Genomic DNA, 18,431 nt, shown 5'->3' with positions numbered 1-18,431 from the left:
ATGTAGTATAGCACCCCAGTGGCCTAACGGATAAGGCATTGGCTTCCTAAACCAGAGATTGTGGGGTCATGTCCCATCTGGGGTAAAAAATTCCTATCCCTTTCCTTTTGTCTGTTTGAATCTGAGCTCTTTGGGGCAGAAATAAATAATAAATAGGTGTTGTGACGTTATTGACATAAACTCTGATCATATAGATCATTGTTGCAACCACTGTTATATATTTGCAGCGAATATTGTACAAAGGTTGTCAGGTGAGGTGTCTATGGAAAGGTTATGATTTGCTGGTTATGATTATGCTATCTGTATGTGTGTATCATTTTTGTAGTTGAAGTTATGAATATTTGCTATGTACTTGTATCTCAATGTGTTTTGATTCTAAGTAGACTCAGAGAAGCATTTGGTCAGCTTCTTGAGAAAGGACTATTCTCAGTAAGGGCCCAATCAAGAAACACTTAACTGATAATGAACTTTGGGAGACGCCAATCCATATCTGAGCTTTCCTGGGAACGTTCAAACTAACATGTAAACAATGGTGTCGGCCTGTAAAGAACTGAGTCATGCATGGACATGTGACTTGCCCATGTGACTCCAAACTCCATCTTGTAGCTGTGATTCTGCACAGGAAAAAAAGGGGTTTCCACCCACAAGAGAGAGAATATAAAAGGCCAAGGAAACCCGTCCATTTTGTCTTCAGCTGGCTCAAAAGATAGCCTCTCCACCCCAAAGAGATGCCTGAAAGAAACTTGAACAAAGGACAGTAACTATGGGGGTGTGAGTGATTGCTGCACCCAGACTAGGAAGGAGTCTAGTCTGTGAAAGAAGCTTATTGGAACATCTCTGAGGGTGAGATTTACCTGCATTTAGTTTCCTACTGTATTAGGCTTAGACTTGCGTGTGTGTTTTTTTTTTTATTTTGCTTGGTAATTTACTTTGTTCTGTCTGTTATTACTTGGAACCACTTAAATCCTACTTTTTATATTTAATAAAATCACTTTTTGCTTAGTAATTAACCCAGAGCAAGTATTAATACCTGGGGGAGTAAGCAGCTGTGCATATCTCTCTATCAGTGTTATAGAAGGTGAACAATTTATGAGTTTACCCTGTATGAGCTTTATACAGAGTTGTGGAAGCAGAGAAAAACAGATTTATTTGGGGTTGGACCCCATTGGGAACTGGGTATCTGGGTGCTGGAGACAGGAGCACTTCTTAAGCTGTTTTCAGTTAAGCCTGCAGCTTGTGGGGGACATGGTTTAGACCTCGGTCTGTGTTTGCAGCAGGCTAGTGTGTCTGGCTCAACAAGACAGGGTACTGAAGTTCCAAGCTGCCAGGGAAGACGGGCTCAGGGGTGGTTCCAGCACATCAGGTGGCAGTCCCAAGGGGGTTTCTGTGACCCAACCCATCACAGGTGTGTTGTAATCTCATAAGTGTTTGCTCCAAAACAGGGCATTCAGCTGTAACAAAACTCCAATGACTCCATCAGCAAGGTACAAAACACAGAGGAAAGTGCTGTCCTTACCTCACTGATTTTACGAGCTGAGGGCTCAGTCTTGCAAGGTGCTGTTCGCTTCACTTCCCGTTGACTTCAGTGAGAATAGAGAGTGCCCCTTGCACAGGGTAATCATCACCTCGGTTTGGTTTGGTTCGTCATTTAGATCATGAGCCTCTTAGGTGCTGATTGCAATTTTTAAAAAAAAGTGTAATAGTGCTTCTAATTTAAAGGGATTAAATTTAGTAGGTTCGGTGGAAGAAGTGCATTTTAAGGAGGATTTTTGTGCAAGAGCAATACGTGGACATCAGATCTAACTACTGTTCCAACAACTGAGATCGTTTTAAGAACACCTGGAAGCTTTATTACATGCAAAAATAAAGTTTGCAATTCACAAAACCAAGTTTTTATTTGAAGAAGAAAATGCAATGAAGAACAGAGCCAGTCTGAAAAGCAAGGCTTCTTTGGGGAGGAGGGGCGGAAATATTATCTTGCTCATCGCTAAGAATCATGGGGCAAAAATCTTGTTTGACAAAGCAAAGTGTGTGTGAGGTTTTCCAAGAATTTTTAAGACTCTTTATTCCCTCAGGCTTCTTATAGTTAGTGTGTGTGTGTATGAGAGAAAATGTGCACATTGTTTTGTGCTCTCTGTTGTACACAACTATTTGAATGGATTTCCAAAGTAATTTAGACACTGGATCTTATACAGAATCTGACATTTCTAATGTAAAGTCTTGAAAAGCAGCTAGACATATACATTTTTAAAATATTGATGTTTGATAAAAATTGTAATGTTACCCTTCCACCTCCTCAGGAGAATGGCCATAAATTAACTCTATGGAGGAACTTCAAAGATCTCAATCACCCTCCTCCTTAAAAAGGTTAAAGACCGGCAATGTGCAAAGCATACACTACTACCTATCCTCCTTTGTTCAGATTCTGAGATTGGGCCAAAGTCTTTCTAGGGATCTTATCCTCATAATGGGCATTTTAACTGGATTAGTTTAGTCTTGGGAAAAGAAGACTGAGCGGAGACCTGATAACAGTCTTCAGATATGTTAAAAGGCTGTCATAAAGAGCACAGTGAACAGTTGTCTTCCATGTCCACTGAAGGTTGGACAAGAAGTAATCTGTTTAATCTGCAGCAAGGGAGATTGAGGTTAGACATTAGGAAAAACTTTCAACTATAAGGATAGTTAAGCACTGGAAGAGGTTACTAGGGAGGTTGTGGAATCTCCATCACTGGAGTTTTTTAAGAACAGGTTAGACAAACTTCCGTCGGGGTAGTCTAGGTATACTTAGTCCTGCCTCTTAGGTACTTAGGTCCTGTGGGCTGGCCTCACCAAGTCACTTCCAGATCTACATTTTTATTATTCTACTGTCAATGATTATATACATCTAGAACCATATGTAACCCATAAACTCTTTGTCTCTATCTCTTTGTCATGACTCTCATTTGCAAAGACATCTATAGCTTAAAATAGCTTCCAACAAAATTAGCTGGCCAGTTTTACATCAAACAGAATGGAAAGTTCTGTTTGTGTATTCTGTAAGGTGAGCTCCTATCTTTGATGAATCCGTGACCCCAAATAATTTATAAAATCTACATTCTTCAGAGTATTGCACTATGTTACCTCCTATCACATATGGTTTGTCTAGAATAATTTGAGACAATGAAACTGCTTTTGACCATTTTGAATGGGGCAGAAATAGGGACCTATTTTTTTCTGAAAACCTTTAAGTTTTGTTAAAATATTCCACACTTGACAATCCAACATATGCTTAGCCCTTAATCTTCAAAATAAATTTACAATCTTAAATTTGAAAGTAGAATGAAAACATTTAGCTCCCCTCATGTCCAAACTTCTTTTTTTAGCAGCTCACCACTGCTAATTATTAGATTACATTCACTTGTTACAGGAATTGTTGTGGCCAGTTGCAGTTCTGTTTTGTCTTTTTCCACAGTACAGACATATCAAGTCACTAGATCATCTGAGAAATTTTTGAGTCAGTTTCAGTTTTAAAATATATTGTAGATACTCTGGGATTATACAGATGAGGTCAGACTTTTGAAAGAGGGACATTCCTGCTACTGATTTTAACCATCTCCCAGGGTCCAGTGGATGCTAATAAGTAAAATTTCAATCACAAGACAGGAAAATGGAAGACTGGCTTCATGTCAAATATCTGTAGAACACTGGGTGTGATTACTTGTTTCATAGTACTGCTTCATCACTTTAATTTAACTGGATTAATACCCGAATATTTACTATTTCAGAGCATCATTCCAGATTTAACAAACATACAAACTTTTGACCATTTTCAAGAAGCTGTGCTCTATATAAAGCACAGTTTTGTGCGTGCCATTTCCAAAGGACTGTGAATATGTTTTAATTGTTTATTTTAACGACTACTGAGAAGATGAGGATCTCACTCTGTCCATTTGTTTGTACAGTTTGTACATCTACTGAATTCCAAGCCATAAACTTCTATAAGAAATACATGTTCAAATTGTAATGAATTTCTAATACCATGCTGTTATAACAAGTTTCAGAAATCATAAAATGGTGACTGCTCAGACTTCTGATATTGTGTGTGTGTGTGTGTGTGTGTGTGTGTGTGTGTGTGTGTGTGTGTGTGTGTGTGTGTGTGTAAAAATATGTATCTTGGTCTAAGACCTTGTCGATACCCAGCTCTTTTCTTAAGACTTCCACCCTTCTCCTGCCACTGGGTCAGCTCCATTGAATGGAGGGAATATAAGTGTGGAAGAGGTGCTGGTGGTTTTACTACCATGCCATCTTGTTCTGGCGAGTGTTAGATGATACAGTGGCAAAGACACCAGCAACTTGTCTATACTTATGCTCCCACCTTTGCTGCCACCTATGGAATTTCTCCAGTGCAACAATGGGTAATTTTAAGATAAGAGCTCTGAGTACACGTGGACAAATTGAAAATGTTATAGCTAAGCTGAGGATGAGCAAACTCCTTGGTTGTGGCTGTTGCTATTGCTTTCTGAATATGACTTTCCAGTGGAGGAGGATGGAGCTGAGCCACTGGTTTTAAATAGTCTTAGGAGTCTTCTCTTATACCCTCTAAATGCAAAGAAGTAAATTATTGGATCAATGCAACAGTTCATGTTCATAAAAGCCACTGTGATTTGAAGCGACATCTTGAAGGCTTTCTGTGCTGAGCAAGATGGCTGGTACAGTATCTTTCTGATCATGAACTGAATGATATTTAAATGGTAAGGACTAAAGCAGATCAAAACTGCAAGGAGCACAACCAGTATGATTGTGAAAGCCTTTCTGTGGTGCCCATTCTTATCCGTCAGAGGGTTTTCTTTGGCTGCTCTGCATAGTTTTAGGTTGATCTGCACATAACAAACTAATATAATCCCCACTGGTAGGCAGAATCCAATCATGCAAGCGCCCAGAAGGATAAATGGCAGCTTAGGAATTTCTTCAAAGTTGAAATATTCCATGCAGGTCAGCTTATCTCCTATCTTCTTGGTCATGGGCCTGAAGAGCAATGATATTGTCTGCAGGAACACAATGAACCATATCAGCATGCAGATATACTTCACTCGGCTCACTTTTCTGAATCTGCCAAGCCGTCGAGTGTGGACCACGGCGATGTAGCGGTCGACACTCACACATGTCATAAAGTAGATGCCCACATAGGTGTTCATGTAAAAGATGAATGCCGTCACCCTGCAGAACCAGTCTCCAAAAGGCCAGTTGAATTCTAAGATGTAATAAGTAATTCTTCCAGGCAGAGCAAGTGTGAAAAGGGCATCTGACACAGCAAGGTTGATTAAGTAGAGATCAGTTGAGTTGATTTTCTTCCCTCGGTGGAAGGTGACATAAAGGGCAAGGACGTTTCCACAAGAGCCAAAGACCAGCAGAACAGTGTAAAAGAATGAAAAAATTACTTTTGATGCAAAATGGTGGTTATACACGTCGCAGCTGCTTTCATTGCTGTAAGTGAAGACAGTTAGCTGAGATGCAGCTGTAGCAGCACTGGCAGCCATTCTGTGGACTTCTCCTTGGCAGAAGAAAAGACATGACATTAGCAGCTTACTAATAATGTGCACTATCTGTTTTGACAGATAACAAAACTACTTAGGCTTTGCACTTTAGTAGACTCTCATACTAAAAGAAGTGAGAGTTCTCATTTGAACAGCGAATTTCCACACGCTGAGTACGTTCTGAGCCATGATGAGCAGGTTTAGTCATTTGGGAAACTCAGTTCCTAGTGATCTTAATGTAACATTCTGAACAAAGACTGTGACTTATTTTTTTCTTCAAAACTCTTTATCTTGGAAACCAATAGCAGGGGGTGTTGTGTCATAGTGTGTCAGAAATTGTTGCTGCCTGTTAAACATGTTTGGTGGACGAGACATGGTATCATTATAGAGAGGGAGTTGTGGAATTTCAAATAGAAAATTACATGATAGAGGAGGGGAAATTTAGAAGGGGAAGGTCAATAAAATATAACTTTCTTTCATTTTGACAGCCTGTGCCAGAAAAGGGAGCAAGGAGAAAAATATCCATTTGAAGAACCATATCTCTACAGAGGGGTAGCCGTGTTAGTCTGAATCTGTAAAAAGCAACAGAGGGTGTGGCACCTTTGAAACTAACAGAAGTATTGAGAACTCACACCGAAGTGAGGTTCTTACCCACAAAAGCTTATGCTCCCAATACTTCTGTTAGTCTCAAAGGTGCCACAGGACCCTCTGTTGCTTTTTACATATCTCCACATTTATTTGTGGCTGTTTAAAAACCTTTTACTATTACAAACTGTAATACCTATAGATTATATCAACCCTATTCCTGAGATGAGCGTATATGGCCAAATCCTGGGTTCTCCACTCAGTTTGAATGTGGTCCTTACTCACCCAAGCACCCCAAGACAATAATGTTGTTCTCTCTTTAGTACAGTCCCTGATTTTCCATTTGCTGCTCTAATACACAAGGGTTTAAGGTTGGCTTGGAAGTCAGTAGCTCCTACCTATACTTAGGTGCCAAATAAAACTAGTTGGTATCATTTTGCCAACACATAAAGGTTAGGAGACAAATTCAAACGTTGGTTACAGCCAGTCTCCTTTGTTTGCACTACAGAAGTAAGGCTGTTTATTTGCACACATTATAAAATGAACCTGGCACTCCCTCTTTTTTGTTGTGGTTTCCTCTCACAATAGATGCTTCTGAAATAGGATGGGTCCTTACCTGCCTTTTAACCAACACACTGAGAAAGTTGCCTTCTATCTGCTTATTGTGAGGGTCTCTGTAATGGGAAGTCATGTCTCCACACTGCTATTATTCTTTGTGTATTGCTGCTAAAATATAATTACAGGGTACTGTAATTGTCATACTGCAGGGATATGTATTTTTTTGGTTCTTAACAATTGATTGGGTCCCAAGCCCACTGGAAAGATCTACATCGCAAATCTGTCATTGAACACAATACCTTCTACTGCATGTCCTTTTTCCTTGTGTCCTCAGTAGGCAGAGAGGGGATTGAACCGAAAACCTACAGCTAGCCCCCTCCTCCCCCTGAATTTTGGGTCAGCAGTGTTCAGAATCTGAACCCAGATTTTTCACACCTCTTTTATCTTAGTAGCGTGCTAGCTCAAAACTCCAGATCCATGCACCCCGAACTCTGAAGGTTGTAAATCCAGATCCCAGTTTTGTAAGTTCCACCAATCTCTAATTTTATGGGAGCAAATGTGAGGCATTAATATTGTTTTGTTTACTGTTGTTACTGCAACAGGAGGCAGCATGATCAAGTGTATAGGGCACAGGATGGGGAGTCTTTCTACCTGAGTTCTTTTCTTGGCTCTTCCAGTGACCTGTTTCCAGACCTTGCGGAAGTGGGTCACTTCACTGCCCTACGTGTCTGTATCTCCTCCCAGCATTGGTTTGGCCTGTCTGCTATCATGTCTGTTATCATGGCCTGTCTGTTATCATGACCTCAGTGTCTTTGGGCCAGTGCCTAGCACAATGGATCTCAGTTGGATCTCTAAACACTACTGTAATACAAATACATACGAAAAATAAATCATCTTTCTGAGCGGCTCCATGGGTGGGAGAAGGGCTGTTTCTTTGGTTCCTTCTCTTGCTTTAGCTCTATTTCCTTATCTTTCTCCTTTTAAACAGGGAACTCTTAGGCACCACTATTTTGTTTGTATTTACCCTTCATTTTATTCTCTCTCTTCTGCCTTTTTATATATTTAAATGTTGTCTCCTCAATATTTATCTGGCATGTTACATAATAATGATCACAACATCCCTCTGAGGTAGATAAGTATTATTTCCAGTTTCCACATGGGGAAACTGAGGTACACAAACTTGCCCAAAGCCAAACAAGAAGTCGATGTCAGAGAAATGCATCTTTAAACTTGAATTTCACCCTTCACCTCCCTCATTGTGCCAAAGCACAATGGCTTTACAATAGCATGTGTCTTTAGAAACTGTGTCTTGTCACAGAGGGTCTGTGAAGGAAAACATGAGCCCAGTGTTAGACAATACACAGAATGTGACCATTTCCTGACTTTGCTGGGATTAAATTAGATCCTTTTATCATGCCACACTTGTGGTTTGGTTTTCATCACTTACTAATGGTGCTGCAGGGGGCTGCTGGGGAGCACGTCTGCAGCCAGGATGCCTGCTGCTGCCACTGCCACTCGGACAGTGCACCTTCTCCCCCCGCTCCTAGCCTGACTCCACACGTAGATGCCTCAATTCAATCAATAGTGAGTAGGTGGTTATGTAACAGTGGCTAGGCATAGCAAAGGTAGGCACTCTGCAAACTAACCACACCGCTCTGCCAAAGCAACAGCCTCTCCAGAGCAGAGCTGGTGAATCGTGCTGAAGGCTATCAAACTCGATGGTTGTGAGGTGTGGACAAATGTTCGGCCCATCCTGAGATGGAACCCTGTATAGGCCTCCAAAGCCTACTAAAAATTCCCTGAAACATTTTGAAAACATGGCAAATCAGAGTTGACACGTTCCTGGTTACTTGGGAGGAGCAGTGCTGTACAGTAATTCACTAGCATTGTGGAATAGCATGTACACACACACACACACACACACACCCTCTCCAAGCCAAGATCAAACTGGGAGAAATGCTCTACGAAAATCCCTTGTAGTCTAGCCTGTGCAAATTCAGCAGATGAAACTTTCCAGCGGTGTTACATAAGTAATTTTGTAGGTAAATTTACCTCTTAATCACGATGGTTACAGTACAGCCTAGTAGAAAACTTGTTTAAAGACAGTCATTCTGCAGAAAATAGACACTCTGGCTTATTTAAACTGGACCGCTGTCTGTTCCCAAAGAAGCTAAAATACAATTAGTTAGTTAGAGATGCTTTTCTGATAAGGTCCTATTTAAAAAACCACTTAGTCATTTTTTTCCTTGCACTGCCCAAGTCAGTCTCTGAAAGTACAATACCGGTAAGAAAATAAGACAAGGAGAGGTGGCTTACCAGGGGCTGATGGCCAAGAGGTGGTGGCTGTTGAGAAGTTCTTGTCTCAGCTCTTTCTCCTGTGCTATATTAGTGGTACATTTATTAAATGTAATATTCTTCTAATAGTCCCTGAAAAAGTCCCCTTCTAGTGCTTCAGTAAAAACCCTTCTGTGCCTTGCAGCGAGCAGAAACAGAGAGAGAGAAGACCAAAAACGAAGAATGCTCTGCCTTTCCTAATCTAGTCATCATCATCTGGGTGGTGACTGAAAGAGAGCCAAACGGTCCATGTATCACTTGTCAGCAGTGAGATACTTTTTGCTGGAGAAAGCAGGTAAATGGTTCTTTGTACTCCCCTTCCGCTTCATGCACACATGGCTGAGCCTTATGAGACAAGATGGTGCTCTTTCATCTGGCTTCTCTTTGAAGCACAATCACATTTATGCAGTTCTTTGTTTGCAATTGGTGAGAAAGGAATGAAAAAAACCCAGCAAATTCCCCAAGCTGAATATTTTGAAGATTTCATCATTCTTCCCCCCCCCCACCTCCTTTTTCTTTTATTACAAGAAATAGATTTCATTCTTGCTCACTAGTTAAGGAAGTGATTTATACCAGAACACTAAACCACAAGCATGTATTGTTAAAGGCTCTAAACTCACCAAAGTGAGGAAAGACTAAAATACTATATATTATCTATAACACTGTGCTTGGGTTTTGCTTGCATGTGTGCTGTGTAAGACAATGATTGGAGACATGTGCTGTACTTAGAAGATCAATGAAGTGAGTTAAAGGTGTAATTTGTGCCTTTATGCTGAATTTTCGGATAGTTGTGTTCTTAAATCACACCCTTAAATGTGATTGCCCCAAGAATTCCCTGATTCCCCGACACTGCTGTGAGATGCCATTAGGACTGTGAGTCAGTCGAAAACTCTAGTGTTACACCAATGCAAAACCTGTGTGAATTGAGAATCGGGATCAGTAGCTCGGGTTTAATCTGAAAAAATGGAAGAAGCAAGGTGTGTGTGCGTGAGCACATGTGCATGTCCTTCAGATGCAATTGGGTTTGAGGTTCTTTCAAGGGATTCAAGTATGTTAGTAATTTTCCTGACTATTCGTTCATAGCACAAGACCACTACATGGTCCATTCTTTGTACTAATAAAAGTGTGCAGTCTGTATTAACTTACTACACAGTGCGACAGGCATTTAGCTGCAAATGGTGTAGTGTTCTTGACATGAACAATTTTTTGGGAAATAACTGTGCTTGCCCTGTAGTGGCTTTTAAAATCTGTACATCTTAGCCATCTTTTATTTTGAAAAAACCAAAGGATGTCAACGCTGTTCTTCTTCAAGTGCTTGCTCGTGTCCATTCCAGTGTAGGTGTGCACACATTAGAAAGTTTTCCCTCATTGGTATCCATTGATTTGGTTTTGGTGCCCTGTGGAGTCACGCCCTCATAGCGCTGGTATATATAGCCCTGCAGACCTGCCTCCCCGTCAGTTCCTTTTTGCTGCCCGTGAGGGTCGCTGGAACTTCAGCTTGTCCTTGCATTCACACAAGTATTTCTCTCAGTGGACTTTAGTTTTCTCTACTTGTATATAGTTAACTATAGTGGTTGGAATTTAGAATTTAGTTCGTTTAGTAGATTGGAACCCTGCTTACTGGGGTTCCCCCTTACCCAGCATTGGGGCATGCCTTGGTCCCCAGAGTTTAAGCTGTGTGTGGCTTGCCACAAGCCCATGCCCATGCCCATTAGTGATCCCATTCTAGCTGCCTTGGAGTCTCATTGACCAGCACGCTGCAGGATCTGTAAGGAGTTCAAGCCCCATACCAAGGACAGGGATCAAAGACTCAAATTACTTCCTATGGAGGCAGCTCTCTGTCCCCCGTCAGAGCCAAGCCATGCTGACTCTGCACTGAGCACCTCCACCTTGGTGAGAAGCTCTCTGGTTTCTCTGAGGGACAGACAGCGCAGCTCTGCCAATCCGGGACCGAGAAAGGACTCTTCTTCTGCATCCTGGGACTCTCAGCACCATCAGGCATCTCCGGTGCAGAGGAGGTCCACACCTCAACGGGACTCTCAGCCTGCTCCCAATCATTGGTGCCGAGGAGGAGGCAGTGGAAGATGGATGGGGGGCGCTCACCAACTCCAAGGTCTGCTGCTCACAGGGAAGTCAGCAGAGTGCGATCCATGCCAGGCCACTCAGACTCAACAGCTGCCAGCATAGTACCTTTCACTCTGGCCCCAGGAAGGGCCCGAGCCATCGGGATACAGCTCTGGCACTACCATCTACGCCAGAGGCAATCGAGGCAGCTACTAAAGAAGCTACTATCACACCCGGTACCGTTATCCCCCAGGCGTGAACTGGCACCAGAGGCAAGAGCTCCTGCGGCACAGAGGCCTCAGGTGCCTCTGAAAGGGAAACCAGCAATGATGGCACAGAGCCGGTTGCCGTCCTCTGCTCTCTGGCACGGGTCAGTACTGGTCCACCGAGGTGGAGTCTTATACTTCCCACAGGAGCCAGCTTTGATCCAACTGCCATTACCTGATGGCTGACATGAGCCAAGGGTTCCCGCCAATGGCCTGGCCAGCACAGTGGCAAATGCTGGTGCAATGTGGCCCTTCTTGAAGCCCTAAGCATTTCAACCAGTCGAGGGGTCACAGTGGAGGAGATCATACTCTCTATTGTTTTGAGCTTCCCTCGCTACCATCCTTGGTGCAGAAACCTCAAGCCGGTACCAGGCCCAGCAAGGGACCCCAGGACCCAGTTCCGCGAGATCCTTCTAGGGCCAAGGGAGAACGAGGCCTTGTACCCATGCAGGCATCTTCATCTTCCTCACCTGATGAGACGGTAGCAGGGACTCAATTGAGCCCTCTCAGGACGATTATGGGGCTCACCAGGAGCTCCTCAGAATAGTTGCTCAAAGCCTGGGGGTCCAGGCAGAGAATATCTCAAACCTCCCATGCCTTGATGGACATCATGGCCTCTTCCAGTCTGTCATGAGTGGCATTGCCCCTGAATGATGCCATTCTAGAACTCATTGAAGCCCTCTGGAAGACTCCAGCCTTGCTGCAACCCACAGCAAAGAGGATGGAGAAAAAGTACTTTGTCTCTACAAAAGGGTTCGAATTTTTATATATTCATCCTCCGCTGGGGTCGCTAGTGGTGTCAGCGGCCAACAAACGGGAGAGACAAGGGCAGCAAGGACTTTCCCCCAAGGCCAAAGATGCCAAAAAGTTGGATCTCTAGGCAGGAATGTATACTCTACCAGGAGGGCTCCAACTCCAGATTGCCAACCAACAGGTGCTCCTGAGCTGCTACTACTTCAACTTTTCGGGCGTGATGTCCAAGTTCAAAGAGTTGTTACCACAGGAGTCCAGGGCCAAATTCTCGGCTCTAGTAGAGGAAGGGAGAGCGGTGACAAAAGCATCCCATCAAGTAGCCTTGGACATAGCGGACTCTACTGCTCAAACTGTGGCTTCCACTGTGGACATGAGAAGAAGCTCATAGCTACAGGCCTCGGGCCTCCCTTAGGAGGTTCAGCAAACTGCCCAGGACCTCCCTTTTGAGGGCACATCACTCTTTTCAGAGCAAACAGATTCAAAGCTCCATAGCTTACAGGACTCTAGGACTACCCTAAAATCCCTAGGGTTGCACACACCGGCTCCTATGAGGAAGAATTTTAAGCCCCAACCATTGCCCCATTTCTACCAGCCTCAGTCAAAGCAAGACTACAATAAGAGGCAGGGCAGGAGCTATACGGAGGCCTCCTCCCCAGTTCTCATCGGCTCATGGGACTGGCCCCGCCAGACAATCGTTGGGGGTCTAAAAAAGCTTTTGAGGGTATGCTCAAGGACAGCATACCTGGACAGTGTCTGGATCCACCTTCCCCAATTTTTGTGGACCAGTTATCACGCTTCTATTGGGTGTGGGCCCATATCATCTCAGACCACTGGGTCTACACATGATAGGACTAGGGTACACCCTGCAATTCAGTTCTTCTTCTCCTTCCCACCCTCCCTCCCCGTCCCTCTTCAGGGACCCTTTTCACAAGCAACTTCTAATCCAGGAGGTGCAAACACTCCTGCAAATGGGAGTGGTAGAGGAGGTTCCTCTGGAGCTAAGGGGGCAGAGGATTCTACTCCCACTATTTCCTAATCCTGAAGGCCCGTGGTGGTCTCAGACCCATCCTGGACGTGCGAAACCTCAACAGATTCATGAAGAAGCTGAATTTCCACATGGTCTACTTGACCTCCATTATCCCTTCCCTGGATCCAGGAGGCTGGTATACTACCCTCAACTTGAAGGACACTTACTTTCATATCTCAATCTTCCAAGGTCACTGGAAATTCCTCCGATTCATTGTGAACCAGGTACACTACCAGTTTGCCCTGCTCCCATTCAGCCTGCAGTTGTCACAACCATCTTTAGGAAGCAAAAGGTTCAGGTTTATCTTTATCTCAATGACTGGCTGATCAAGGGTCAGACCCACAGGCACCGACTTTTCATTGTGCCGGAGGGTAATCAACCCCCCGGCTCTGCTCCAGACCCCACCCTCACTCCACCTGTTCCCTCACTGCCACACCCCCACCATACCCCCGTCCCGCCTCTTCCTGCCCCATTCTGTCTCCTCCCCCGAGCGCGCCGCATTCTCACTCCTGCCCCTCGCTCCCCAGCCTCCTGCATGCCACGAAACAGCTGATTGCAATGGGTGGGAGGCGCTGGGAGGGAGAGGGAGTTGCTGATCGGCAGGGCCCACCGGTGGGCAGGAGGTGCTGGGGGGAGGAGGAGATGCTGATACGGGGGCTGCCAGTGGGTGCTCAACACCTAAATTCCCTGTAATCTGGGCAACCGTGCAGCAGCCTATTTAGCGCAATGCAGGCTCTAAGGGAACCCGCCCGGGGAAGCCCCCACCTGGCCCAGCCCCCAAGCTGCCACGGGACGGCGCAGCCACGGCCCGGACCCAGGCGTGGTCGGGGCAGCGCAGCCTGTCTCGACCCTGGAGCAGCCCGGCCCGGACCCAGGCACGGCCGGGGTGGCCCTCCCCCAGCCAAGACCTGCTGGGGCTGGGAGAGGGGTACCTATCCTGCAGCCCCAGAGCTCCCGCAGCAGGGAGAGGCACTCCTCCCAAGTGCTGCTGTGGGGAGAGAGCGCTTGGGGGAGTCCTCTTTCCCCGCCATAGCTCCAGACCACCCTCTTTCACCCCAAACCCCTCATCCCCAGCACCACCCCAGAGTCTGCACGGAGCCCTCACCCCCTGCACCCAATCCTCTGCCCCAGCCCTGAGCCCCTTATCCCCAGCCCCACCCCCAATCCCACACCCCCAGCCAGAGCCTTCACACCCCTGCACCCCAACCCTCTGCCCCAGCCCTGAGCCCCTCATCCCCGGCCCCACCGCAGAGCCCACTCCCCCAGCCATAGCCCTCACAACCCTGCACCCCAACCCTCTGCCCCAGCCCTGAGCCCCTCATTCCCAGCCCCACCCCAGAGTCTGCACCCCCAGCTGGAGCCCTCATCTCCTCCACCCAACACTTTGCCCCAGCCCTGAGCCCCTTATCCCCAGCCCCACCCCTGATCCCACACCCACTCCTCCAGCCGGAGCCCTCACACCTCTGCACCCCAACCCTCTGCCCCAGCTCTGAGCCCCCTCCCACACTACGAATCCCTCGGCCCCACCTCCACCACATGAATTTTGTTATGTGCACCAATATAAAGATGATTTGTCACACATCACCTCCATATTGGTGCACATAACAAAATTCATTCCGCACATGGGTGGGAAAAGTCAGTGGGAACACTGCTCAGCACCCACCATTTTTTCCCCATGGGTGCTCCAGCCCTGGAGCACCCATGGAATAAGTGCCTACGATCAAACCAAGACCCAAGTGGAGGCATATGTAAGTTTAATACTGTCAACCTTCAAGAAGCTAGGCCTGTTGATAAACATTTAGAAATCGACACTCTCACCTGTTCAAAGAATTGCATTTATAGAGGAGGTCCTCAACTTGGTCCGGGCCCGAGCCTTCTTTCTGGAGACCCAGTTCCGGGCCCTAGGCATGTTCATAGAGAGTCTCAGAAACCACCCCACCACCACGGCTGGAAACCACCTAAAATTCCTGGGGCACATGTCCTCATGCACTTACGTGGTGCAGCATGCGAGATTATGACTCAGATCTCTCCAGAACTGGCTAGTGTCAGTGTACCAGCCTGGTCGGGATCCCTTGGACATGGTTGTCACATTTCCCCCTTTGGTGATCACCACACTCCTTTGGTGGTTGGACCTGAGGACTGTTGATGCAAGTGTCCCATTCTCAAGACCACATCCATCAATATCTCTAGTCACCGACACATCTGCTCTGGGTTGGAGGGGCTCATCTGGGGATACTCAAAACCCAGGGCCTCTGGTCCCAGGCAGAGCTCTCGCTACACATCAATGTGAGGAAATTCAGAGCAGTGCACCTTGCCTGTCAAGCGTTCCAGCCCCAACTGGAAGGCAAGTGCGTGTCGGTGCTTACTGACAACATGGCAGCAATGTTCTATATAAACAGACAGGGTGGAGCGTGCTCCTCTCACCTGTGCCACGAAGCCCTTCACCAGTGGGAATTCTGCATAACCCACTCAATCTTCTGGGGGCACAGAATGAATTAGTGGATCGTCTCAGCAGATCCTTCTCCAATCATAAGTAGTCTATTCACTCAGACATCGTGAAGGATGTTTTCCAGAGGTGGGGAGCTCCCCAGATAGACTTGTTCATGACGAGGCACAACAGGAAGTATCTGCAGTTCTGCTCCTTCCTGAATCACACCCCGGGCTCGCTCAGAGACACATCTCTTCTCTCTTGGAAGGACCATCTCTTTTATGCATTCCCTCCCATTCCGCTTTTACACAAGATCCTGCTGAAGGTCAGAAGGAAGGAACAAGCCTGATCATGATAGCCCTGGCCTGACCAGGTCAGCATTGGTTCACCACCCTTCTGGATCTCTCGGTGGAAACACCAATCAGCCTATCTCCATTTCCAGATCTGATCTCTCAGATCATGGCTGCCTACGTCACCTGAACCTCATCTGTCATGAGTCCATTTATCTCATGGCCTGGATGGTCCATGGTTTGAGGGGTCCTTTTAGGGAGCAGGTTCTTGATCTGGTCAGCACAGAGAGGTGTTTCACCCACGTGGTCATCAGTGTCATTCATTCTGGACTACTTACTTCACCTCAAGCAGCAAGAGCTGTTGGTGTTCAATCTGTAGTCATTTCCTCAAAGGCCAGGACAGGCTGTACCCCCAAGTACGGCAACCAATTCTGGTATTATCCAGGCTCAAGGGTCTGCCATTCAAACCCTTGCCAATGTGCTCTCTCCTCTACTCGTCTGGAAGGTGGCCTTTCTGGTGGCCATTACTTTGGCTAGAAGGGTCTCGGAGATTAAGGCCCTTTCTTCAGAACCTCCTTACATGGTATTCTTCAAGGACAAGGTCCAGTTGGGTCCTCACCCAGCCTTCCTCCTGAAGGTGGTTTCACAATTCCATTGTAACCAGGACATTTTTATTCTGGTCTTCTATCCGAAACCACATGCCAATAGCCATGAACAGAGACTTCACTCACTAGATGTCAGGTGGGTGCTTGACTTCTACATAAAAAGGACTAAATCGTTTTGGAAAACTACTCAACTCTTTATGGTGGTGGCGGACAGGATGAAAGGTCTTCCAATATCAGCCCAGAGAATCTCATTGTGGATCACTTCTTGTATCCGCACATGCTACGACCTAGCAAAGGTCCCTGCCCCATCCCTAACGACACATTCCACAAGGCCACAAGCATCTTCAGCTGCATTCCTGGCACAGGTCCCAATCCAGGGCATCTGTAGAGTGGCTACGTGGTCGCCAGTCCACACTTTTGCATTGCACTATGCCATCACTCAGCAGGTCAGAGACAATGCTGGATTTGGCAGAGCAGTGCTACAGTCTGCTCATTAATGAACTCTGAACTCTCCTCAGACATCTGCTTGAGAGTCACCTACATTTGCATGGACATGAGCAAGCACTTGAAGAAGAAAAAACAGTTACTAACTGTCCGTTAATGTTGTTCTTTGAGATGTGTTGCTCAAGTCCATTCCAACCCCACCCTCCCCCCTTTGGAGTTAGCCAGCAAAAAGGAACTGAGGGGGAGGTGGGTCGGCGTGGCCCTATATACCGGTGCTATAAGGGCACGACTCCAGGGGGCACCAGAGCCAACCCGTCAGATGACACCGAGGGAAAACTTTCCGGCAGCAGTGCACATGGCATGCACACACCTACATGGGAATGGAAATGAGCAACACATTTCAAAGAACAACAGTTATGGAAGGTTAATAATGGTTTTTTACAGCTTATTCAACTACAACATTTAATTTAAAAAGGAAGACAGTTTTGAGTAAACTCTCAGCTGGAATAAACTCTCAACGCTCTCTGGAGGATCTGCCCCTTTTTGAGTACATGTCTGGGGATTGAACAATGAAAATGTGTTAAAAACCAGTCAAAATATTTTTGAAAAATTTAATAAACATAAATGAATGGCTGAGAATTTTTGCATGCCAAGTTTCAGCCTGGAGAATATTTTTAGCAAATTGCAAACTCCTGAAAGAGAATTTGTAATGGAAATACTGACCAACTGTTGAATATTAGGGGATCATAGCATCGCTTCCCATTCTTACGGTGAAATGTATACCTGTGGAAATATCAGCACAAGACTTGTGTACTACCTAAGTCCCATTTAAGCCTTCAAAATAGGGTTTCAGTGGGATTTATCTGCTAAGTAAGCCTTGACATGAGGCTACTTCCTTCAGTTATTCTAGTCCAGTTGTGGTTACTCCTAATTATAGTGAAGCTAATTAGTGCTTCAGTTTCCCCAACTGTAAACTGGGGATAATAATCCTGACCCCTTTGCAAAGCGCTTTGAAAACGACTGATGAAAAGTGCTAGATACATGCTGGGTATTATTAATTTTATTATTTTAGGAAGTGTGTGTCATCAACAGACCAACGCAACCGGCACGTTCAGAATGACACACAGCAAAATATGTTAGAGAAAAGAGAAAGAAGCAGCTGCAAGAGGCCGTGCAAATGGAGAGGAAACTTCCCACAGCACTAAGTGGGCACTGCACTGGCCTGTTCACACAGAATAAATAACTGTGATGAGTGGTAATTCTTGCTTTTGTGTTCCAATGGAAAATTGACTTTGATTTGACAGTTCTATTCTGCATAGGAGCAGAACATTTGCATGTATGAGTGACAGAATGGTCTAGTGGCTAATACATTAGACTGGAAGTCAGGAGACTTGGGATGTATTCCTGGGTGTTCTACTGAACTGCTGTTTGAGCTTGGGTAAATCACTGCACCTCTGGCTATTTTCCTTCCCACACTTAGTCTGACTTGCCTATTTAGATTGTAAGCTTTTTGAGACAGGAACTGTCTCTGTGTTCTTTTGTACAAGACCTAGCACAACAGGGC

General features: G+C 45.5%; 1 protein-coding gene across 1 annotated transcript; it reads right to left on the bottom strand.

Moving 5' to 3' along the window:
* Positions 1-4,448: 4,448 nt before the first annotated feature.
* Positions 4,449-5,516, bottom strand: LOC135873072 (G-protein coupled receptor 183-like). Its single transcript, XM_065397545.1, has one exon. It carries the CDS (start codon positions 5,514-5,516, stop codon positions 4,449-4,451), a length of 1,068 nt encoding a protein of 355 aa, XP_065253617.1.
* Between the last annotated feature and the right edge of the window lie 12,915 nt (positions 5,517-18,431).

This window comes from Emys orbicularis, chromosome 1 (genome assembly GCF_028017835.1).
Source record: "Emys orbicularis isolate rEmyOrb1 chromosome 1, rEmyOrb1.hap1, whole genome shotgun sequence".
In the NCBI taxonomy this organism is placed as follows: Eukaryota; Metazoa; Chordata; order Testudines; family Emydidae; genus Emys; species Emys orbicularis.
This window is presented reverse-complemented; position numbering and strand designations above follow the sequence as displayed.